The 25,598-nt window shown below is 37.9% G+C and overlaps 1 protein-coding gene across 3 annotated transcripts in view; it reads right to left on the bottom strand.

The window, feature by feature from the left end:
- Hipk (Homeodomain interacting protein kinase) overlaps positions 1 to 25,598 on the bottom strand; it is a 146,904-nt gene that overhangs the window by 117,071 nt on the left and 4,235 nt on the right. For all 3 annotated transcript variants that reach the window (XM_034980662.2, XM_069506183.1, XM_069506184.1), the window contains exon 2: positions 21,288 to 21,455. In XM_034980662.2, the coding sequence (XP_034836553.1) occupies positions 21,288 to 21,452 (165 nt within the window). In that variant the 5' untranslated portion in view covers positions 21,453 to 21,455. The remainder of the gene's footprint in view (positions 1 to 21,287; positions 21,456 to 25,598) is intronic.

Genomic DNA, 25,598 nt, shown 5'->3' with positions numbered 1-25,598 from the left:
AATTCAAATTGAGTGTGATTGATATATAAAACTGAAGGTCATTTAAAAACGATACCTCTATCTCTCAGACGGGTCATCTGAAAAAAAAATTGTAATTTGAACTCCTTTTTTACGCACCATTTTTTGTACGCGCGAATTATGAGCAAGACAGCACGAATATCTGTTGTTCTTTTGTTTAGAATCTTAACGTCACGCAATAAGGTCTATATTTCATTGGTGTACATTCGGTTTTAGTCGGCGTTAGGTTGCGCTTTTCTGTGCAAACGAATTTTGCCGATACGACTTTAAAGTGGTAGTACTGTATCCGGTCCCGCCACTGCTCTATAGTACGCGACAGGTTGAGATGGCATTTTTTACGGAAAATCAAACAGTTCCCATGGGATTTTCAAAAACCTAAATCCATATTGTACATATCTTACACCCGACTATACTCACGTGTGTAGTCGACGTTAGCCCGACTAGTGTCGAACCCATCCGGGGTCCTTTTTCAAGGAGTCAGTTCGTGCACGCGTCGCAGTTGAGACTGCGCGCCGCTGGCCGCACTGCCCGTTGTGTCGAGTCAAGACAAGGAGTTAGATCGCGCACCGCGCGACGCGTGCGCGCGTACTGACTCCTTAAAAAAGGACCCCGGATGGGTTCAAAACTAGTCGGGCTAACGTCGACTAAACACGTGAGTATATAGTCGGGTGTAAGATATGGAAATCACTCACGATAGTTTAAACGCTAAAATAACCTAAATCCACGCGAAGTCGCGGGCATTAGCTAGTAAATTATAGTCTAAAAACTACGGCGTACTAGTATGTTACAAAGTACCCACTAAAACAACAATAGGATTAATTACAAGACGTATTTGATATGTCAGATACAAGTGTTCATCGAGGCAAACTATTTTATTCTTAGCTGGAGGGTCGTAACATCTACGCTAGTTACATTTTGAAACGAACAACTTATGTAAGGATTATAGACGAAACCGCAATTTTAATTTACAGTGGTAGGTATATTAGACTATTGAATATAAAGTGTTACTGTTGTTTAACCGTAGAGAATTGTTAACTAATAAGTAATAACTGACTTCCCGGCATTAAGGAAAAGATTTACTAATACTTAATAGTACCTAATCTTAAAAGATCTTATACATAAACTAGCTTATGCTCGCGACTTCGTCCGCGTAGACTACACATTTCAAACCCCTATTTCACCCCCTTAGGGGTTAAATTTTCAAACCACCCGTCCAGTAGTTTGAGCTGTGGGTTGATAGATCAGTCAGTCAGTCAGCTTTGCCTTTTTTATATATTTAGATATGTACAACTGTAAATATATAATTCACAGTTGTACAGGAAAGTTGTTTCCAACTAGTTACGAGTATAAAAAAATAACTTCTTAAGGTCACTCATTAACGTCAATGACACAAATTGAATTATTAATAATTTATTATTTTTAAATATAAAACAGAACCGTGACTAACTGACATATTATAACGTACAGCCTAAACCTGTGGACTTACGAGATTTGAAAGGAGGAAATAATTATTTGATTATCCTAGAAGTGCGCTAAGGATTTTGAAAGTTTTATATTTTTTTGGTGATTAAGGAGTTATTTTTAGGGTTCTGTACCTTATAGAATCACTTCGTTGTCTGTCTGTCTGTCGTGTCTGTCAAGAAACCTATAGGGTACGTTCCGTTGACTTTAAATCATGAAATTTAGCAGGTAGGTAGGTCTTATAGCAGACATAAGGGAAAAAAAACTGAAAACCGTGAATTTAGGGTTACATCACACACAAAAAATTAAATTGTAGTCATGAATAATTAGTATTTTCAATTTTCGAAGTAAGATAATTATATCAAGTGGGGCATCATATGAAAGGGTTATCATCATATTATACCTGTGCATTCTAAAACAGATTTTTATGCATCATAGTTTCTGAGTTATCGTGCAAAATGTCAAAAAAATACCTGAGTACGGAACCCTCGGTGCGCGAGTCTGACTCGCACTTGGCCGGTTTTTTTAGATTTATTTTTAAGCGCCTTAACCAAAAGTTAAATTACCCTACAACGACTTCTAACAATGTTTCTGTTGAGTAAGTATTATAAAGCCAAAAATCAAATTTAGTTTCGCTAGTCACATCGCTCATAATATAATCGGCACTAGCCGTTGACGGATTCGTCAAGGAATATCATATTTTATAGATCTCTACATCACGCAGCGAATGAAATCGGCAAATATAGAGACATAGTTTTTATATTCTGGGTTAGGAAGCCCTGCAAGAGTAGAAAGGCCTAGATTTAATAAGTTCACGAGAGGTCATAGTGAGTACTCAGGCCAATCATTTCGCAATATGCATTTACTGCGAAGACGGCAGTTTAATGTTTTGGACTTGGTCACGAGGCAAGCAAGATAAGAATAAAATAAGACCTCAAATTAAGATGACATTGAAATTTGCAGGCGTTGTCCTCGACGCGCCAGAAAAAATCGATCAAGTATGAGTCTGGCCCGCACACGAAGTGTTCCGTACCATCGTACGAGAAATAACACTTTTTAATTCTTTTTTAATTTTTCATAGCAGCCATTTTGATATTTTTATTACTTTAGTGTTTAAATTATCGTGAGTGATTTCCATTATAAATATAGAAGAATACGGCTTTACTCACGTTTTTAGTCGACGTTAGCCCGACTAGTTTCTCCTCTCCTAGACGTAGGCACTGTGAAAAAGGATCCAGGATGGGTTCGAAACTAGTCGGGTTAACGTCGACTAAATACGTGAGTAACGCGGGATTCTTCTATATATTTATTACTACACAAATTTCAAACCCCTATTTCACCCCCTTAGGGGTTGAATTTTCAAAAATCCTGCTGACGGGCAGACGGATGGACGAACTAGTAATAGTCCCTTTGGCACGCTTCGCGTACGGAACCCTGAAAAGCGAGAGGCGTAGTAGCAAATTTTATTCCTGAAGAAAAAACGTGTAGGAGTTATTGTCTTAGCTTTAAAAATAGCCCACAAATTATTCTATATCCGTTTAAGGCTACATTTTTATGTAGCTGTGTTGAACCGAATGTTGGCTAACTTAATTTCCAAGGTAAACAAGGCCGGGCATGAATTAGGGCGGAAACGGCACTTACTCAAATTCAATGGCACAAATTACTTTTGCTAATGCGCTAGTGCTTAAAAATGGCTTTTGCTGAACGAATTATCACGGTTCACTTAGCCTTAGCTTAAAACCAATTTGGAACCACTTCCTCTATACTTATTGATTTAGTTATTTGCTGATCGCAAATCTCGAGAACAACTGAACCGATTTCGCTAATTCTTTTTTTATAATATTCCTTGAAGTACGAGGATGGTTCTTACGATGAGAAAAAATTAAAAAATTGCCTGAAAAAGAATCGACTGTTAGGCGGTACGAAGTTGGCTGGGTCAGCTAGTTGTTAGTATTTATTGTAGTCAGCTTAAACGCAGTATAATATTCATTTAACATAATATTTATAAGCATGGCCATTGCTTACTCCTTCAGAGTCCTTTTATTCATTGTAAAAATGTATCTTCAGTTATTTAACGATAAGACTGGAAATCATAGGACAGTTCAGTGCAGTTATTCATTTATTGCATGATTGTAAGTACGAGTATAAGAAAGATGTTACATAAATTATTAAGTAGGTACATGTCACGATCTGCCATAAAATCAGTCAAGATAGGGGCTACTTTAGAGGACGATTCAAACCACATCGATCGATAGACGAAATTGAAGAGGACGATTTACATTGTAAATCGCCCTCTAAAGAAGCCCCTATCTTGACTATGTATTCCGGTGTTAGACTTCATTTGTGAAGGGGCTCTTTTGGTGGTCAGTTTTGACTTTTGCCACTATCACTACTGTGATTGTCCGATAACCAAGCATTTGATGCAATGACTGATTTCTCCACGACAAACATCCGGATAATTCTCCGCTTCATCAATCATTCATCATCATCCTTTATGCTTGATGGAATTGGCTGATGCAGAAGGCAGATATTGACTAACGCATATCACCCTCAGGGAATTGGGATAACTTAATAAATAATTTCAAATACATATCAAAAATTGCGGAACCGGCAGGATTCGAACCTACGTCTTCTGGGTTCAAGCACGATGCCTTGACCGCTAGGCCACGGTTCGCTTACTGCCAGTGACGAAATTTGTGTATGTTCATTGTTCACTCAGTAGATACTGAAGCGACTGTAATGGCCATGTTAAATTCAGTACAATTTGTGATATCTGTATAATGGTTATCGTCAAATGCGTCTTACTTTAACTTATATACAATGACGATCACAATTTTCCTCAACAAAACATTAGAATTCTAGTCTGTAATCAGCTTTGCCGTTATATTATTATCACATTACGTCGCCGCGTCGTTTCCATTCCACATCTTATTGGCAGCAGCTTCTACTAGTCGTAAACCGCACAATTGGCACGTTGAATTTGTAGATTGCTCGAGTAATTGTACCTAGTTACTTAATAGTTAATATATAAAAGGAAAAGTTGACTGATGATCTATCAACGCACAGATCACACTACTAGAAGGATCGGGCGTAAACTTGGCATGCAGATAGCTATTATGACGTAGACACCCGCTAAGAAAGGATTTTTGAAAATTCAACCCCTAAGGGAGTAAAATAGGGGTTCGAAATACTCCACGCGGACGAAGTCGCGGAAATAAGCTAGTAGTTAATAATAATCTATCTATAATATAAAAATGAATCACTAAATGTGTTGGTCATCGCAAATCTCGTGAACATCTGAACCGATTTCGCTAATTCTTTTTTTATAATAGGTATTCCTTGAAGTAGGTACGAGGATGGTTTTTACGGAGAGAAAAATTTAAAAAATTTTAATCGACTGTTAGGCGGAACGAAGTTCGCCAGGGCAGCTAGAACGTACTTAATAGTTTTCTACAGCCAACACTGGCGACAAGTGTAGCATAACACGAGACCGTAGAGGCAAGTACCAGGCGCGAATAATCATCAAGGAGTTTGGCAGTGTCAGTATGGCAACAGTGTGATTACGTAATGCGGTCTGCGGGGCGGGGGAGGCAGGGGTGAATGACCCGTATGGTCCGCCTGCCAATTCGCCCATCGCATCACATCACGAAATCTTCGCTGCATATAATGCAAAACATACTTCGTACATATTGCACTGTTTATTATCTGGACCATGCTCGCTAATTTGACTTCTAAGAACAAACACAATAGAGACGAGTATTGTCTGTACTGAATCGCGTATTGACTGTACTGAATCGCGTTTACAAAACATAATGTTAAGTATTGTGCAAACAGAACGATGTAAATGTTAGTCGATTTTCAAGAAAGGTAATACTCCAAGAATTTTTACGCCTACATCTTAATACAAAACACGAAACTTCGCGTTAGATAAGGAAACGTCTTTATAAGAAAGGATCGAGTTATCAACATTCATTCATAAACCATACTATGAGTCATATTATTTTAAGAATATACTTGGCTCAAGCGTGAATCAAACAATTAAGTACTAAAGAAAGAACATCATAAATATCCTGCCAGTACTGAGTACATATATAACTTATTATTAGCCATTATAAATAACAGAACATACATAGATATAATAGAAACTTACAAAGATGTTTTCTAGGTCTACTGATTCTATTATTTATATGATAATAACCGTTATTACATTAGTAAATTGAGAGCTATGTTTATGATAGGTTATTTATGTGCCATAAAATATAGATAATACTTGTAATATAATCAAGGCATAGAGGACAAAGTCGCGGGCATCAGCTGCTAGAAAATAGATAAGTTGCTCAGAATCGGTCAAAAATTGTGTTTTATTCGACAAATAACATCGTTATTAAATAACTTACCGATATATTACAGATTCTAATAATTAACCTGATTATTAATTGCGGCCGTAAAATGAATCACAGCAAGCGGCAGAAAGTAATGTACATCGGCCTTTAGAATGACATTTCGGATTTGTAGAGCGTTGTCACTTATACCTATATATGACGTTTTGCCGGTCTCAACAACAGGGACAACGCTCTACAAATCTGCTATCTCCTTCTAAAGGTCGATGTACATTACTTTCGGTCGCGTACTGTACTAGCGGTTTAAACAAAAGAACATTTAGACCACAACTTCGTATTCAATCGACAGATTCTCTGAGACTAAAACTTAAGAGTACCGTATCGCCAAGCAAGAGACACAATAAAACCAATAAAAAATCCAACAGTTTCGATCGGTTCTTTCGATAAATATTTCATAACCGTTGTGCAGCGTGCAAATCGTTTCGTTCACGTTCTAAAAACGCTTTTCGGTGTTTTTGAATCTTTTATAGTTCATTTATAAATCATTAACAAGGGGCCAAGGGGAAATAATGGACTTCTAGTCCGCGACAGGTTGAGATGGCAATCGGGGTATGAGGCGAGGGGACGCCCCGCACACCCGCACGTCACCCGCGCTCGCCCGCACCGGGTTAGCGCGGTTACGTAACGACAGGGTCTACTATCTACCTATCTAGGTACTATCGGGTCGGGACAACATTGGTAATTCGGTTCTATTTACCTTAATATAAGAGTGCCTTCAAATAAATAGCGCATAATATGTATCTTCTAGGCAAGCGCGCTCCATCTTAGGCTGCATCGTCACTTGCACCATTATCTGCACCAATTACTCTTTGGAGTCACCTGATAGACCGCCCAGAAGTCCTTAAATCAGCAGATTTGTTACCTGGTGGACCCGACCAGAGTCCAAAAAGATTCGCAACAACTGTACTTTCTAGGGTTCCGTTCCCGAAGGAAGCCTTTGCTGCTGTCCGTCCGTCTGTCTGTCAGCGGGCTGTATCTCGCGAACCGTAACAGGTAGAGAGTCAAAATTTTCACCACAGAATGTGTATCTATATTGCCGCTATAACAACAAATAATAAAAAAATCAAATGTCGGCCAAGAAAATTAATGAGTGCTATTTTTGTACGATGGTATAAACCCTTCCTGTGCAAGTCAGACTCGCACTTGATAAATTTTTTTACACACTAATTTCTGTACCCACACATAACACGGAGTAACGGGAAATGTCATGTTATTTGATGAAATCGATTTCCGTGCATTGTTGTCAAGCGAGAAAAAAACTTCCGTTTCGATCTACCTAAATATTTCATAACAGTTCTGTTGTTGGCCAGTGTGCAAAATTGCTTCGTTCTCGTTTAAATTAACTAAGTGCTTTGATACGTTTCCGTCTGTCCTCCTAAATTGCTTTTAACAGACTCGCCAACGGACTCTGTTGGTGAACACAAGTAGGCCATAAGGCGTCTATTGAACTCTCGGTTTGATCGAATCCGAAATGAAATGAAATCGAAAAGCTGCATCAATCATTATTACAATCTCAATTGTTCTGATTGGCTGAATTTGTGCGATTCTTGTTGCAACAATGCATTGTAGCCAATGGTGAGCGAGCGTTAACCAATCAGAGATGATTGCGATTGTGACATTGTAGTGAAGCAATTTTCTTGAGCAGAGTGAAGGAACTCTCAATTTGATCCTGAATTAGGCAGAGACCATCCAACAGGGTCAACAGCAACCATGTTGATTCGTCTGTCTACACCCTACAAGTCTACAGCAATTAGCGAAAGGCAAGAGGAAACATGAGACGAACAACGTAATTGTCACAGTAGTTCACAATGTCCGGGAGGCGTACCCTTGACTGGGTTCCAGTCAATGCTTCAGCCAGTTTTTGTGCAATTTTCCGCAACATGGCACAAATTATTTAGGCGGGTACATGTTACAAAGAGAACGATTTACTACAAAGATGTTCATCCGGGTTTACACCCCGCACACCCGCACGTCACCCGCGCTATCCCGGCACCCTCGCCGGGTTATGCGGGTCTCCCCACCCCGATTGCCATCTCGACCTGTCGCGTACTAGTACGTAAGTTACAAGACAAGACGTCGTCAAGGCAAACGCGTCCCATCTTAAACCACATCATCACTTTCCATCAGATGTGATCGTGGACAACCGTGTGCCTATAGCCTTTAGTGAATAAAAAAACGATATATAGGCAGAATAAACAGAATTGTGCACTACAAATATTGAACAGGACTGGCTTTTGTAGGTTGTCGCAAATTTAATACAAATATTTAAAAGTCACAAAAGTTAAACTGGTTTACGAATGTGCGCAAAATTGTTTTCAATTAAGATTCTTGATACTACATGGTCATCTAGGTAAATATATGTTGACTTTTAAAGTGTTTCCGCTGCCGTGTCTGAATGACGAATCGACATCGTCTAGAGCGGGTTTAACCAGCTCCAAGAGATAGAGCAAAGCAGTTCTGCCAAGTGATTTGGCATTTCAGTGCGATGCTGTGAAGAAACTAGAAACCGATGAGATAGAAGTATGGGTTTTTTTTAATTCTTTTTTTAATAGAGATAGCGAGCAAACGATCAGGCGGGTCACCTGATGTTAAGTGATAACCGCCGCCTATGAACATTAGCAGCACCAGAGGAACCGCCGATGCGTTGCTGGCCTTTTAGGAATTTGTTCAATAAAACTGCTATACTCGTTTCAGATAAGCCTGCTTCTATCTACTTACTACTAGGAGATAACTCAATTAGGTACGGTAAAACGATAGCTACAGAGTGACACCAAAGGCCGAAACTCATTCCCTATTAGCTAAAATGCACGGTTCCAGCAAAAATACCAAAAATTCAGCCATTTAAAATAATTGAAATTGTTGCAATGGTTGTTGCCGGCATGCCAGCAGGTGCAATCGTAGTCAAGGGCTAACTTGATGTCGAATAAAAAAATCTACACACATACATCGTCAGATAAACCGCTACCTCGCTTCGCCTCGCTAAAAACAAAGTTAAAATCTCAAGTTTTTTTTTCAATCGCGATCAATATCAGCGTTGACAAAATGCAAAACAGGATTCGCAGCGAAACTCGCAAAAAGCGGTTCCGTGGACACGGTCTCGGTCTCGCTTACCATCGCCACGCCAAATTTGGCCCAAGAGCGACTTGGCAACGTCGAGCAGGCGGGCCTAGGGCTGTCTCGTTTTTGAGAATTCGTTGATGTAGGTATATAGTGAACTTTTAGCTACAACAACCCTATTAACAATATCATAAACTAGTCACCACTCCAGCCTTCTTCCTTGTCTACAAATATAAAGGGAACCTTTCTAGGGCCAAGGATTTGAGCTGAGCATTGACAAAAATTGAAATTTTACAATTCAAGAAATCTTATATTATGTATCTCTAACGAACCGATGACGACAGTCGACTTAGACTTATCAACAGTTTACAGATGTTACTGAATGTCATCAAGTCAATAGTTAAAAGTCAGTAACTATCACGTTTCATTGTGTAAAATTGTAATTTTAATCAACCATAGTCGATTTTAGTCAAGCAACTTACAGACGTTAGACGTAGGACCAAGTCCACTAGAGGCACTCCAAGTCCTCGAGAGGTCAGCAGCTTAGTCTAAATATATAAAAGGAAAAGTTAACTGAATGACTGATCTATCAACGCACACTTCAAACTACTGGACGGATCGGGCTGAAATTTGGTATGCAGATAGCTATTTAAGAAAGGATTTTTGAAAATTCACCCCTATAAGGGGGTGAAATAGGTTGAAATTTGTGTAGTCCACGCGGACGAAGTCGCTAGTAAGTTATAAGGGTAACCCCAAAGAACTTTTTTTTTTTAATTTAATTGGTGTCTGGTGACAACCCTAAACTGGCCGCTCTTGATATGCACGTACCCACTTTACACTGGGCGTAAACAAACGGTGTTGCGTCATAGCCTCTCATCAACCAAATTACACCTAATGTTGATAGCTTCAAAGTGCAATTCTCACCGTGCGAGCTATAAAGTTGTTATTCACGAATTTCTTGCTATAATTCCGAGCCGAGCAACACCTATTTTCTGCATAGAAAAATATGTTTACGAAACTACGCAGTTCACTTATCTTTTTCAGTTAACTATGTGAAGATAAGCGTCTTGTTTTCATTGTTATACGGTAAGCCTTCTTTTGCGTGCTAGTTTTAGGCTAAGACGCCAAGAGTAGGCCTCTTTGTTTGACAGCAACCACCTCTAATTGGCCGACTTGCTTACTTATTGGCTGAAATGAATTGTTGCAGGCAGAATAACATAAATTCAGCCAATCACAGCAATTGAGATTGCAATAATGATTGATGCAGTTTTACCGTGCCTAATCGACCAACGGCAGGTCCGGGGTTCGGTCCCTGGCACGCACCTCTAAGAGTTTTGTCGTTTTAATAAACAACTAGCTTATTCTCGCGACTTCGTCCGCGTGGACTACACAAATATCAAACCCCTATTTTACCCCCTTAGGCTCAATTTACACTGAAAGGGAATGGAAGCGAATTTCTAAAATATCACATAGCATAGTGACTTTTATCTCCACCTCGTAAAACATAAACTTCTTGCCCAAATGAAAAAGTCACCGGAATGCGAGGGAATTCCCGCGACTTCACGAGAATTTCTTTTATCGGTAGAAATTTATGTTTTACGTGATGGAGATAGAAGTCAATATGCTATATAATATTTAAGAAATTCGCTTCTATTCTTTTTCGGTGTAAATTGAGCCTTAGGGATTGAATTTTCAAAAATCCTTTTTTAGACACCTACGTCATAATAGCTATTTGCATGCCAAATTTCAGCCCGATCCATCTAGTAGTTTGAGCTGTACTCTGATAGACCAGTCAGTCAGTCACTCAGTCAGTCAGCTTTACCTTTTATTTAAATAAGATTACTATGGCCTCTATGCCCTTCTCATTCTGAGAAGAGACATCTCAGTAAAGACCCCTCGGAGCAAGCCTGTGATGGGTTGATTTGATAATGAGTTCTATTCGTTAAGTTTTGACCGAGTGCCCTCGCTTAGAATACCAATAGAAAAACAAACCCCCCAATCGGTTCATAAGTTCACGTCAGTCACGTTATCCCGTCACGCGGCTCCAGCCTCCACGTGCCGCGTGCCGCGTGCCGGCCGGCCCAGTTACGCAAACACTGCTTGTATATTTTCCATCTCAATATGTATAAGTTAGGACCTGACGCAAACCAGCTACCTTAGAGTACTAACGCACTAAATGGATTATTCCGAACAAAAAATAAAATTAAAAAAAAAGGGTTCCGCGAATTGAGAACCTCCTTTTTTAAAGTCGGTTAAAAAAGGTATTCCATGAAGCTGTCAAAATTAGTATGACTATAGCCGCCGATTCTGCTGTCTTCTCTAAACTAAATTTAGAGTATATGCATCCTTTTCTTTTTAATATTACTAAAAAAGGACGGAACATGACTGAATTTTAGTGTACGCTACAAATTTAAACAGACTCGCGACTGGTACCTAAAGTTACGAGGTTTGACAGCTTTAAATTAAATTGAAAACTGTCAAACTGTGTCTGTTCTTTTCATATTGTATTAGCAAGAAGAGGATGCGAATACTCTAAAATTTATGTGTGCTCAGAATCAGTACTACTGTCTATTAAGTTAGAAGCAAATGTCTAAATTTTAAATGCATATCAAAAATTGCGGCCCGGCAGAAATCGAACCCTCCTGGGATCTCGCCCGACGCTTGAAGTGTAGATAAAACACTTTAAAAATTATAAAATATAGTTAAGCAAATTGTTAAGAATAGCCCCGTCTACGCAGTCTTTCGGAGGAGGTAACCGATCATTGCACGCAGACGAAGTCGCGGGCATCACCTAGTTATCTACATAATGGAAATCTTAAGAGGCGATTTGAGGCACATAATATCAAGTATGTAGAATATAATAGAATAATGTTTAATCGAGGTATCATATAGGTGGTACATGGTGTAGGCAATATCGTCCTGTACAGCAGTGCAACACCTCGAACAGGTAGGCCACTCAGCTTGTGTTGAGACGTCGGGCCCCTCAGACACAAACCTCTATAGCAAATATGTGAGGTACCAGACGCCCCAACGCTGAGTTTCAGTGACCGCCTTTTATATTACGCAAACGTCAGTGGCATAGAATATATAAAGTTGGCGAGTTATATACTTTAGTAAATGGATAAATAAAATGAAGTAAAGTGTTTAAAGTTTGTAAATTTAAAGTAATTCAGGGCATAAAAGAAGAAATAAGAAATAAAACATTTAAATATTTGTTGTAAATTGTAAAAATAGGAAAATTGTACTGTTATATGTGTGATTGTTACACTGTAACCAATGGAAACTATCTTACACGTGGAAATCGTTACGCAAATTTGTTTTCAAAAGGCATAACAACTCTTACTTACAAGTAACTACTTACGCTACTCGAGCTGGGTTACTAAATAATTTCAATACAATGTTCATACCTAAGTGAAGTAGGTACATTGACCTTTTTTAGGGATCCGTACAGGAAGAGTGCGGACGGGACCCTATTACTAAGCCTCCGCTGTCCGTCCATCTGTGTATCTCATGAACTGTAATAGGTAGAGAGTTGAATTTTACAGTGTGTATTTCTATTGCCGCTATAACAACAAATAATAAAAATTGCAAAATGGGCGCCATGCAAATTAAAAATCAATAAAAAGTAAGTAAGTAGTTACATAGTGTTATATAATATCTTGTATGACCTGCGGAACCGTTTGTGTGCGAATCCGACTTGCACTTGACCGATTTTTTCAATTGTTACGTAAACCGATACCTATTCTTAGTATTTTGAAACTGAATTTTTATCTGTTTGTGTCGTCAGAACGGATTTCATTCAAACTTGACATATATTTGAAATCTGTAAATCAAGTAACGAAATAAAAATGAAATAGTTACTTTGAAAACAAAAGAACAGAGTCAAATACCCAATTGCCAACTTTAGGTTAAACAACTTTAAAATTGTAATAGATAAGTTTAGAAATAAGGAAAATGTGTTATAAGGTAAGGAACTAATAAAGGCTTAATAATAACAATAACTAGGTTACAGGATAATGCGAAATATTATGATCTAAAAAAAAAGTTTTCGAAGATGTAGATGCGAATAATAAAGTAGTTAACAAAACTAACTAAGCATGTAATTGAGAGCTTGCTTCTTTTTAGAAGTTGGTTACAAGTCCTACAACCTAAGTCATAGAGTTACTAAGTGCCTTAGATAACAACTCAAACATGACAAAATCGTGTAACTATACCGGAGAATGGGCTGAAACAGTAGAAACAACTGAAAGTATCGTATAGCGACCAGTCCAACACAATAAACTGCAGCACCCGAATATCAATTCCATATATAAGTTTGTTGTGGGCTCTTCACAGATCTGGGCGCATTTAGAACCCTCGTAGCTTTCGTTTTTAAGTCGTAATTAATTATTATCACCATTACATCATCTTACAAATCCAACAATTCACAATTAAAAAGTATACAACATTACATACTTTGAATAAGTTATTTGACTTTGAATCTGAAACTACATATATAATACAGTACGCGGCCGAAAGTTATGTGCATCGCCTTTTAGAAGGAGATAGCAGATTTGTAGAGCGTTCTCTCTGACCTTGAGACCGACAAAACGTATACATAGGTATGAGTGACAGAGACAACGCTCTACAAAGCCGAAATGTCATTCTGAAGGCCGAATGTACATTACTTGAACCACTGTTCAAGCTGGCAGGCTGACTGGCGTCACCAACCAATCACAAACTTAGAGAATCTATGTTTTCAAAAAACAAACAATAGAGAAACTATGTTTTCAAAACATTCGAAATTTAATACGAAAACATAGTTTCGTTTGTGAATGGTTGGTGTTGGTTGGAGGTGGTGTCTCAAAACGGTTAACACCCACTGAGTTTTTTGTCTTTGTCATTAGAATGGGATTACGTAACAGAGACAGCCCTATACTAACTTCTCAACGTGGATGGAGTATAGTACAAGTTCTACGAGTCGCGTGGGACTTATCGCGCGTTGTGTGGCGAAGCCTTAACACAATAAAGGATTGCAGTCCAATTTCGGTTGGCACGTAACAAGACGCCGAGTGACTTTCAAAACTGCCCCAGATGCTGGTTAACGGTAAAGAGCATCTCACGACAGATGTGCAAGCGTTTATCATGTTAAAGGTAACTGAAAAAGGTTGACCCAAAACAATAAACGTACACTGAGTTCGACGGAAAATGGAGAAGACTGGTATCTATCTTTCACTAATGGAACCACTAGATGATGCTCGCGACTTCGTCCGCGTGGATTTAGGTTTATAAAAATCCTGTGGGAACTTTTAAATTTTCCGGGATAAAATGTAGCCTATGTCCTTCCCCGAGATGCAAGCTATGTATATCTGTACCAAATTTCGGCAAAATCGGTTGAACGGTTGAGCCGTGAAAAGCTAGCAGACAGACAGACAGACGGACACACTTTCGCATTTATAATATTAGTATGGATAATATTTTATTATTATTATTATGAACAGCGAGCAAAGAAATCGAACAAATGAACACGACGTCATATATTTACCTTCCATACAGTGTGACGTTCATGTTAAAAATAAATAAAAATCATAGAATTTTTATAAACTAACGCTATACAAAAAATCACATCATTCTATTACCCTATTGGCCATTATTCTTCTGGATATATTTTAAGAACATGTCACAGGTCGATAAATTGTACCTAAGTTACGATAGAAACACAATTCTTAAGCAAACAATAAATAAACAATACACGTTTGTTGACCAAGGTCCGCTCTATACTTAGGTACTTTACCTCTTGGGAAATCAACAGAATTAATGGTCTGACTCCAGAAATTTATTACACTAGTTACATGTGAAACGATTTTTTTATATATTTTAAACGCACAGACGAGTCACGAGACTGTAAATAATCGTTTTTAAACATAGTCATCATACATCTTGATATAATGGCTGAAGAACTGGACTTTGAACTACTTAAATGTATTTATTGGCAGACTCGTTGAGATTTTTGCTTTGAATTATCAGCTATTAACTATTGTTATAATAATTCTTAATTACAATTAGAGTCATAGGTGTATAGTTATTAATGTCCTAAGATGGTCTTTGATTATAATAATATGTATTTGCAGTAGTCTATTTATAAATTTTATGTATATTATGTACAGCAAAAAACCTGCCAAGTGCGAGTCAGACTCGCGCACCGAGGGTTCCGTACCTATAACAGTCGTATTTTTTCGACATTTTGCATGATAAATCAAAAACTAGTATGCATAAAAATAAATAAAAATCTGTTTTAGAATGTACAGGTAAAGCGCTTTCATATTATGATACCCCACTTGATATATTAATTCTATTTTCAGAGTGGAAAATACTAATTTATTTGTTCATGAAAACATTTTAACTATTTTTTTTGTGATGGAACCACAAATTGACGGTTTTCGGATTTTCCCCTTACGTATGCTATAAGAGCCCTACCGGCCAAATTTCATGATTCTAGGTCAACGGGAAGTACCCTCTAGATTTCTTGACAGACAGACAACAAAGTGATCCTATTGTATAAGGGTTTCGTTTTTCTTTTTGAGGTACGGAACCCTAAAAACAGACAAGCATGTGTCACGTGAAGGATTACCGTCTCCCAAGAAAATGTCTGTAGTACCAGAAGAACTGCCAATGCGTTCCGGCTTTTAAGAATTTCAATCCACCCTCTTGAATAACCCCATAACAAAGTTTACTGGGAAGACTGTCAAAGGGTTGTTGATTCAACAATTTAAAAGTATGTGGAAGGAATTATTTGCGTTTCCAGGTAATTTCGGCTGAGCCAGAAAAAAGACGATGAAAAAATAAAAATGCCGTACTCAAAAATATCAACGCAAGATCCATCTTAGCCTTGAGTCAACCCTTTATTTTCACCTGTTAATTTGTGGTACAATATATTATGTAATTAATCTTATCTGGCTTTATATTATCCTCATCATTAAAATCAGCGGTTAATTCACGCTTCATTTATTTTACAGCTGCACCCTCGAACCATTCATGTCATGTTGATGTCTAAGGTTGTTAAATATTCATTATGTTAGTGTTCACCACCAACTAAAATGTCAAATGAAATATTTCACGGTGTATTTCGTACAATATCTTTACGCAATTTATCGGCGAAAATTTCCTGTCTCTCGATAATTCTACAATCTTCAGAATAAACAAATTTGAGAGAGTGGGCTTAAGAACTGTTCGAATCCGAAAATCTTATACCCTTACGTCGTCCTCGATATTCCACGAACACGTACGAAGCAATTTGCTTCTTCGTTCTGACTCACAGCGCTAAGATATGGAATCCTCTTCCAGCTCCAGCTTTCTTATGTATCTTCAGATCAAGAGTGAAATCGGTATCTTCGTCTCAATTCAAGTCAAACCTTGAAAATAGATTTCGAACAACTTTTACTTGTACATAATATACCTAGTAGGTTTAGTTTGTTTTTGTAACCTTATTTTACATTTATAAAGTTACGTTTTAACATCACGTTCAAACTGATAAAATCGTACGAAGAAATTACATAAATAACTGATACGCGAAGCTCGTTGACGATCTTTATTTCTTTCTTAACTTATCTACTTGACATTGAAATCCTTATCTAAATCCGTTCAGCAGACCTTTTTAATATTATAATACTGAAGCGACCAGATCAGTCAGTTTTTAGTAGTTTTATATTACACTAGCGACCCGCCCTGGCTTCGCATGGGTAACTTATTACAATGTTAGTAGGGATCTCAATTTTTTTGAAATAAATTATAGCCCCTGTCACTCAGCAATAATCTACTGGTGCTTTACTTTACATTTGCAGAGATTAGGTACCCCCTACAAACAAACTTACAAACTTTACCTCTTTATAATATTGGTTTTTAATCCCGCAATGTTTATTTCAAAGCGTTTGTTGGAAACTGTTCAAACGATTGTACGAAATTCACGGGTTTATATTGTAGCTTTGAAATTTATTGCTTAGAGATTTTCAAGAAATCATTTCACAGTCCAGTCTATATATTTTTACAACATGTTTAATTTTAGTACAAACTCTAAAAATAATTTTGTATGACGCAATGTGGTGTGATTTTAGAATGAGACATTACAAAATTAAATTATCAAAAACTAAATGTGATTATTTATTTAATATTCTAAGGTGGGTGTTACTTAAGTAAAACATTAACAAACGTTTAACATTTTAATGAGCATCGAGCATACAAAATATCTAACCGGTATGGCCAGTAATTGACCGGTCACTCGAAATAAACACCTACGCTTTTAAAAACGTTGCGTCGCTTTTAAGCATAGCTGTCCATTTAAACACAACACAGTTTTTTTTTTTTTAAATAATGGAACACAAACAGCTTTTACATTTTTACTTAGCTATTTATTTCTAGTTTGTACATATGCCTATTAAGTGTTCACTCATTTACATTATATCTATTTAATTTTGTGCGGGAGTTAGTTAGGTTAGTAATTACATTAAATTAAATTATAATAAGTTAGTTTGTTATGAAGTGGTTACAAATAAAGTATATAATTCTAATCGTGCTAAACCTACAAATAATTATTTAAACTTTTTTATTTCAGCTAAAAATTTACCAAATTTGTGTTGAAAATGATCTAATTGTACATATATTTCTTATTGTATATATCGCATGTCCTCACTAAAAATCTATTATGGCCATAGTTCGTGTTAATATGTGGAAGACTAAAGGTTTTTACATTCCGTCTGGACAATCGCGGTACAGAGTACATTATTTTACTTAGTAAATAAGGGGAGTCAATAAGACCATTTACAATTTTATACAAGAACATTTGATCCTTGTGTTCCCTCCTGAGCTCTAAAGAGATTAATTCAGTGATACTAAAGGAATTAAATCTCTTACTTAAACATTTTAAAAATTTACGTTGAATGGATTCTAGCATATTGACATAAACAGTATGTTCTATGGGTATACGAGTACATATTATACTAGATGATTGCCCACGACTTCATCCGCATGCATTAAGGTTTTTAAAAATCCCGTGGGAATTCTTTGATTTTCCGTGATAAAAAGTAGCCTATGTCCTCATTCTGAACCTACCAAATTTCTTTAAAATCGGTTGGACGAATAGGTCGTGAAAAGCTAGCAGACAGACAGATACACTTTCTCAATTATAATATTAGTACGGAAGTATGGATTATATAGCAGAAAAGCTGTGATGGCCTAGCGGTTAGGACGTCCGCCTTCTAATCGGAAGTCGGGGGTTCGATCCCGGGCACGCACCTCCAACTTTAAAATATCACTTGCTTTAACGGTTAAGGAAAACATGGTGAGGAAACCGGCATGCTTGAGAGTTCTCCATGATGTTCTCAAAGGTGTGTGAAGTCTACCAATCCGCAGATGGCCAGCGTGGTAGACTATGGCCAAAACCCTTCTCACTCTGAGAGTAGACCCGTGCTCTGTAGTGAGCTGGCGATGGGTTGATCATGATGATGATGATGATGGATTATATTGTTTTTGTCGAGTGTGTCTCAGATAAGTTAAATTGAATTACCTAAAATTCCCTAGATATGTTAAGCGTTAAGCCTATCAATAAACAAAACATCTATATATATATTTAAAAATAAATATTAAAAAAAAACATTTGCAAACGATCGATGTTATCAGCGAAACATTTAACCGCAGACGAATTTATCTTTTCATGTGTCCTACCAACAGCGATAGGCTGTCTTGTTATCTTTATTGATAGGGCGCAGGAAGTAAGAAGAGTTTTTAAGTTATTAATTCCAAAAACGAACGGCGTTCCGAACCAGTGGTAAATTAAAACTACCTGACTATTCATAAACACTTGTAAAAAGTTTACATGAATAAAAAAACATTCTATTCTAAAAAACATTCTATTCTATTCTATTCTAAAAAAAAAAAAAAAAACCAGCCAAGTGCGAGACAGGCTCGCGCAATGAGGGTTCCGTACTACAGTCGTATTTTTATCGACATTTTGCACGATAATTCAAAAACTATGATGCATAAAAATAAATAAAAATCTGTTTGAGAATGCACAAGTGAAGCCCTTTCATATGATACCCCATTTGATATAGTTATCTTACTTTGAAAATTGAAAAGACATATTAGTTCATTCATGACTACAATTTAATTTTAACCCTACATTCACGGTTTTCAGATTTTTCCCCATATGTCTGCTATAAGACCTAGGTAGGTACCTACCAGCGGCGAAGAGTCAATATAACACGATTCCTATCGGCTTCCCTTTAAGAATTGGCATAATATAGCGTAAGTAGGTACTATTCACATAAATTCCGTAATACGTTCGTAAATACAAAGGTTCGATCGTCACAAATGCAAATTTTTTTTTGTTATTAAGTACTAATTTAAGTTAAAAACATAACAGCTAATGTAAGTAAAATACACCTACAGTCCTACACCGTACAAGCCGTAAAATATCGGATTCCCTAGTTAGATTTTTGCTTAGTATTTATCTCTTTCATTTCCCTAGCGAAAGCGAAAGGAGCGAACTAGGTCTGTCTCGCTCTACGGTCGACTAATAAAGAGCACACCAATTTAATCTGGCCCAGTAGCGAATACGAATTTGGAACTCTGACAGGTCAGACAAATTTGACGTAAATAACTCGGTTGGATCCGAGTTACCCTATAATACCTCCAAATTAAAAATTATATTAATAGTATTGTTTTAACAGGTACATGCTACTATTTTGAGTATTTTGTATTTTGAAGGGTGATTTGATATTGATACATTTGTTTTTGTGAAGCGGCCATGCTTGTTTGTTTTTAAAGTTGTTAGTGGTGTTTTATTTTGATATAATAAATTGGGGATGTGATTAATAACTTATAAGTGTAAGTTCACGGTAATTTTGATTCAGTTTGGTAAGCCAAAATCAGAAATGGCCTTAATTCACATAGATTGTTGTTTAACAGATTTCTTGTTACGTAACGATAGAAATTTTTCTAAATTAAGTTTTGAAAACAAAAATCGAACAGCTGATATTCTTTTAGGTAAGTACGTTTCCGGCTTCCCTTTATCAGATTTTCACTCTTCGCCACTGGTACCTACCTACCTGCCAAATTTCATGATTCTAGGTCAACAGGAAGTACCCTGTAGGTTTCTTGACGACCGTTCTTGACAGACAGACAGACAACAAAGAAATCCTATAAGGGTTCCGTTTTTCCTTTTGAGGTACGGAACCTTAAAAACAATAGGATCTTTATTCTTATGAACTTTTAGTAGGTAGTCTCGACATCACCCTACAAAAATTACGATTTACTCAAATACGGAGAATCGATATGACGCCGACTCTACATAAGCAGATGCACCTCGACCCCTCTTAATATTCCCTCCCTAAATTCCTTGAAACACTCACTGTCGCATTTCAAGTTTAAATATGCCATGCCAGTTATATTTTCAGATGATTTCATTGCTCTGGACATTCACCAAGGTCTTAAAGAGTCTAACGTTGAGATTTAGTAGACTTTGACTTTGCTCTGACTTTACTTGGAGCTAAAATGAGATAGAAATATGACTCTGGCGTAAATCCGTCTTGTTTTAACTGTATCTTAAGTCTGAGCAAAGTCAAATTTCACTTTTTCAGCCTAATTCTTGCTCGTAAGGTCAAAGACTACATGAGAAAGGTCGGAGACTACATGAGAAACATGATAAGGTTGATAATGTTTTTTGTTTTTTTTTTTGTAAAAAAATAAGGCTTGCACTTGACGACAATTAATGATATTAAGGTTTAGAAGACTGGAGTGCGCTTGTTTAAAAGATGCAAATACAATCTTGGGCTTTTTTATCCATATTAATATTATCAATGGGAAAGTGTGTATGGCTTTTCACGGCCCAACAGTTTAACCGATTTTAATGAAATTTGGTACAAAGTTTGCTTACACACGCGGACGAAGTCGTGGGCATCTTCTAGTATATAACTATAAATGGGCTTACGTTTGACTGCAATCACACCAAGCAGGAGTACCAGCCTGCGGTGGAGCGCGCCTGCCCAGAAGGTGCCTATTCACTCTTCTTTTGAAGGGCTCTTGGCTTAATGGTATTTTCAAGTGATACATGGCATCAAACACAGCCACCGGGGATGTATAGATTTTTTTAATAAGAATATTAGCCAAGTTAATTGCTTAATTGGAGGGGAATGTTCCCCTTGCCCCTCCAATTAAGCGTAAAGCTTGTGCTAGGAGTAGGTAGGGCAAAAGTGCAACGGGTGGGATTTGAACCGGCGACCTTTCGGTTTTCAGTCCGCTTCTTTAACCGTTGAGCTATCGAAGCTCTACTGTTTCTAGATGATGATAACGTTGATGTGTGTGATCTCAGTGATAGGGTACCTTGCAATAAGTGTTGTCCAATGTGTTCTGGTGTTGTCGGTGCGTCTGAGGACTCAGTACGCGGCGCTTCTTGGCTGGCTGCGCCGGCGACAGTGCCGGCTGGTGACGGGGCGGCTCGGGCTGACTGTTGCGATACTGCGTCGGCTCCGGGTACATGACATGCATTCCCTGCAAGAAAGGAGAAGTTAATATCTTATTAGAACTTGGCTTAGACATACTAGCCGTATCTTGATCTATAGATATAAAAATACTTGACTGGCTGACTGACCCATCAACGCACAGCCTAAACCGCTGGGGCAAGTAAAGACCTGGAGAGTGCATATATAGACTACTTTTCATCCTGGAAAATCATAGAGATCTCACAGAATTTTTAAAAACCTAAATCAGCTAGTAATTTAGAAGTCACAGTGACGACTGTGGTAACCGATAGCAAAACTATGGCCGGACACCTATTGATGGACAGTTAGTAAAGTAATGCCACACGCCAGAGTGAACTAGAGTAAGGAAGCTCTCGATTTTGATCCTGAATCAAATCGAGAGTTTCCTGAATCACCATAATTCTGTCAAATATTAGGCTACGGGTGACGTGAATCAAAGAAACCTAGTCGTTTCATAGCCTACCTAGGTCCTAGCGTCAATAGTAGGTAACATTTGACGCCTGCCAGTGTAGGTGAAACTTCGACGTTTTAGAAGTTCGTAACTGTCCTTCTCAGGCATGAGGATTTCCTCGCGATGTTTTCATTCACCGCTAAAGATGCCTATAGAATATAGATAGACGGTTAATAATTCCCCACGCCCAAAGACTAATGACTAGCTATAAGACACTGATCAATTTTGATATTTTTGGCCAAGCGACGGCCAACGGAACGGTGTAGTTAATTCTGCTGAAAGCGTCGTAAAATCGGGTTTTCATTTACTAAGAGCTGTCATTATGATGAAGTATGTCACCCGTAGCCTGAATTCTCTAGGTAAGGAGGACGCGGTGCGGAAAATAGATGTATAACTATAAACGATGTGGATTCTTGGTCGATTAATATAATCGACTTGCATAATAATAACTATTGTATACAGGAAAGAAAGGTAGTTTTAGTCTAGTTCTTTTAGTTATTAGCTCTTGATTGCTCGGGTGACAGATACTCTAAAATGTTAACAGAATGACAATGTTACTTAGTAACAACTTAGTAACAGTAACAATATAATTCACTCATTAATTTTATTTTAGTCCTAACATTTTTGGCAGTAACTTTGTGTGTTTATTACTTATGTGAATGAATCATTTCATTTCCGCATTATCGAAAAGGTTAAATGGAGAACGGAGTAAGTTTTTGTCCGGTAGATCTTTGGACAATATCTCTAGTCAATTCGGACAAAATGTCATCAGGCTTGTTCAACTATAGTTAGACCACATTCCATATCGATGGTTGTATAGAGTAGGTAGAGTGGATAGGGTAGGTAGAGGTGGATGAGGAATTATAATTCCTCATCCACCTCAGCCACCCTCACAGCGGTCCATGTGCGCCGCGGCGCGAGCAACACGCAGTCTCAACCGAGACGCGTTGCGAGCTGAATCCCTGTGAAAAAGAAATCCGGATGGGTTCGAAACTAGTCAGGCTTACGTCGACTTACCACGCGAGTACTGTCGGGAGCATCTAATAATGGAAATCACTCATGATAATAATAAAATTATCCTTCAAAACTACGCTTAGATGCTCGTCAAAATAAGCCAAGCCACAAAACTAGGTGAATAGAATTACAGGTTCAATATGATATTCTTTCGAAATTATCCGAAACTCGAGTGGAGCCACACAATCTAAGTTTACATTGAAACCTGATTCAAGCGGAGTCGACGGGCTTTAACCAACTTGGCTCGAATGTGAAATCCGCTTATTAAAATAAATCGAGCCGGCCAGAACTTGTTAGGCTGCGGCAACGCTAGACGTAGAAATACTAGACACTGTAGTAGACTTATGTTGTCTAGCTGTAACTCCGACTACGTCTGCGTAGTTTTTAGGGTTCCGTACCTCAAAAGGAAAAACGGAACCCTTATAGGATCACTTTGTTGTCTGTCTGTCAATCAAGAAACCTACGGGGCTGTATATCAAGTAAGTAATGTCTCAAAAGGACCCAAAATCAGAAATCTTGTTTGATCAAATCTAGGCGTAATTTATTAACAAGTTTGATAGTTTATCGGCCTAGCCTAGCTCTTAAATAATTCTGCATAATAATTCAATTAGATTGCGTCGTCCCGAGGGACTGTTCAGGTTAGATTACATTATGCAAGACTAACTTCTGAGGCAAGTTTTAGTTTAGTTTACCTTTACTCTTCGTAACCACATTTGATCTTTAATCGTCGAGGTAGGTACAAGGTAAAATTTAAAGTTGGATACACACTTAAATATATCTTTTTCGATATCAAGCGAAGACGAAACAAGACAGAGCTACGCGTGTTAAAAGTAAGGGTTTCTTGGTGCTGCTGAACGCAGCGTATACCCACACACTGGGTGGTGGGCAGTGGCTCGCAGCGAAAAATGTGGTCAAGCAGTAGACGGTGAATTGTGTCGCTGCAGCTTCTTGCAGTTGCGTAGTGGAACTACAAAATGTCGATTTGCTTGCGTTGTCTCTTGTGTTTGCGCTGTAGCCGGTGGTTGCAAGATGGTCGAAATTACCCACACTGTTGAATTTGGCGATAAAATGTGGTCCGTGTGAAATAAACTATTAATTTTTACACAAGTTAGTGGCCGCCCACGTTTTGTGGTTGTGGTACGTGTGAGTTCTCCCTAAACTCACGCGGTAAGTTTGTGCACACCAAAGAATTCGACTCCAGGTTTCTATAGTATTCGAATTCTACGTTTGTGCGTTCATATTTGTACCAAGGATGAAAATACTATAAGTCATCATATTATATTATCAACTGCCATGCCAAAACCGAACGGAAAATGGTCAGGAAGTCGCGTTATATTAATTCTAGTCTATGCGATTTGTAATACAAGAAACTGTATGAACTTGGCGTATGGCACCAAAGGCGTGCGTCTGCAAGGTGAAAACACGGATCGTGAAATCTCGTATTGAATTCAAAATTTCAAATGTTTGCTGTTACGAATGACATCCGAAATCCGAATTCAGTTATCTACGCTTCGGGTAGTGTGTTTCCAACCTTACCCGTTTCAAAACGGTAATGAAATAATGACAGTCGGCATGCGGGAACTTGTCGAAAGTTTGTATTTCATCAGCAAATGAGGGTAGAGCGGCGAGGTAGATCTCCATTTCGGGATATGCGACTTTCTAGGGCGCTCGGGGCATGAGTTGTTCGTGCACGGAAGGAAATTTAATTAAGTAAATCTCGAATATTCTCGTTGTTTTTAATTTCGTGACGTCATTTACCTAGATCGGCACGGTATGCTCTTATGTATGAATTAAATTAAGGTATAGGCAGCATCATAATGCTAAGCGGGGCTCTTTTTGGATAATGGGGCCCAATATTAAGGAATTAAGTACCTTGTTATACAGGCGCTTTTTTTAGACATTTCAATTCAAATACTCGGGTGGTGGAAGCGCTGGAGTAATAGGTACGCCCTAAGGTGAAGTAAAGGGCACAACTTTTAACAAAAATCTTGAGTCATTTTTCTAGTCTTCCCTAGAGTAGTTACTTAATGAGACGAATTTGGTTGACAGAGCCTAGTACTTAAATAATCCAAAATCAAAGTACCTAATTCTAAAAAAGCCAGATTTTACCGTGGATACCGAGTCAATGGAAGACCGCAAATGAAAACAAAAACTAAAGTATCGCAAACTCCTTAAACAATCGGTCCATTCTCTTTTCCGAGCTGACTACACTGTCTGAATGACCCTATCCACATACGAGTAAAATCTGGTTGCTTAGAAATGTCCAATAGTGACTGTTGTGTGTCCAAATAAAACAAGCGACTTACGAGGCATTTTTCCTAAATAAAACACTAATGCCCGCAACTTCGTTCCCGTGCTATAATTTGTAGTCACTCGGGGATAATGTAGCTATCTATCCGTGCAAGAATTTTCAGAATCGGATCCGGATAAGTTCCGGAGATTACCCCTTACATCCATACTTACTAACTTTACCACTTTATAAATTATATTAGTGTAGATGATGTACATAAAATAGGATATAAGAAAAAACAAGAAATTTGCTAAGGGCTTTTCAATGAATCTCTCAACTTATTCTAAGAAATACGCGTCAAACAGTTAGATAAATAATTATTTCTTCTTTGGAAATTGGTAAAAAATAGAAACGACATTCCCTAGTTAACCTATAAACGAAAATATAACTCTTGGTAT

The sequence above is a fragment of the Maniola hyperantus genome, chromosome 22 (genome assembly GCF_902806685.2).
Source record: "Maniola hyperantus chromosome 22, iAphHyp1.2, whole genome shotgun sequence".
NCBI lineage: Eukaryota > Metazoa > Arthropoda > Insecta > Lepidoptera > Nymphalidae > Maniola > Maniola hyperantus.
This window is presented reverse-complemented; position numbering and strand designations above follow the sequence as displayed.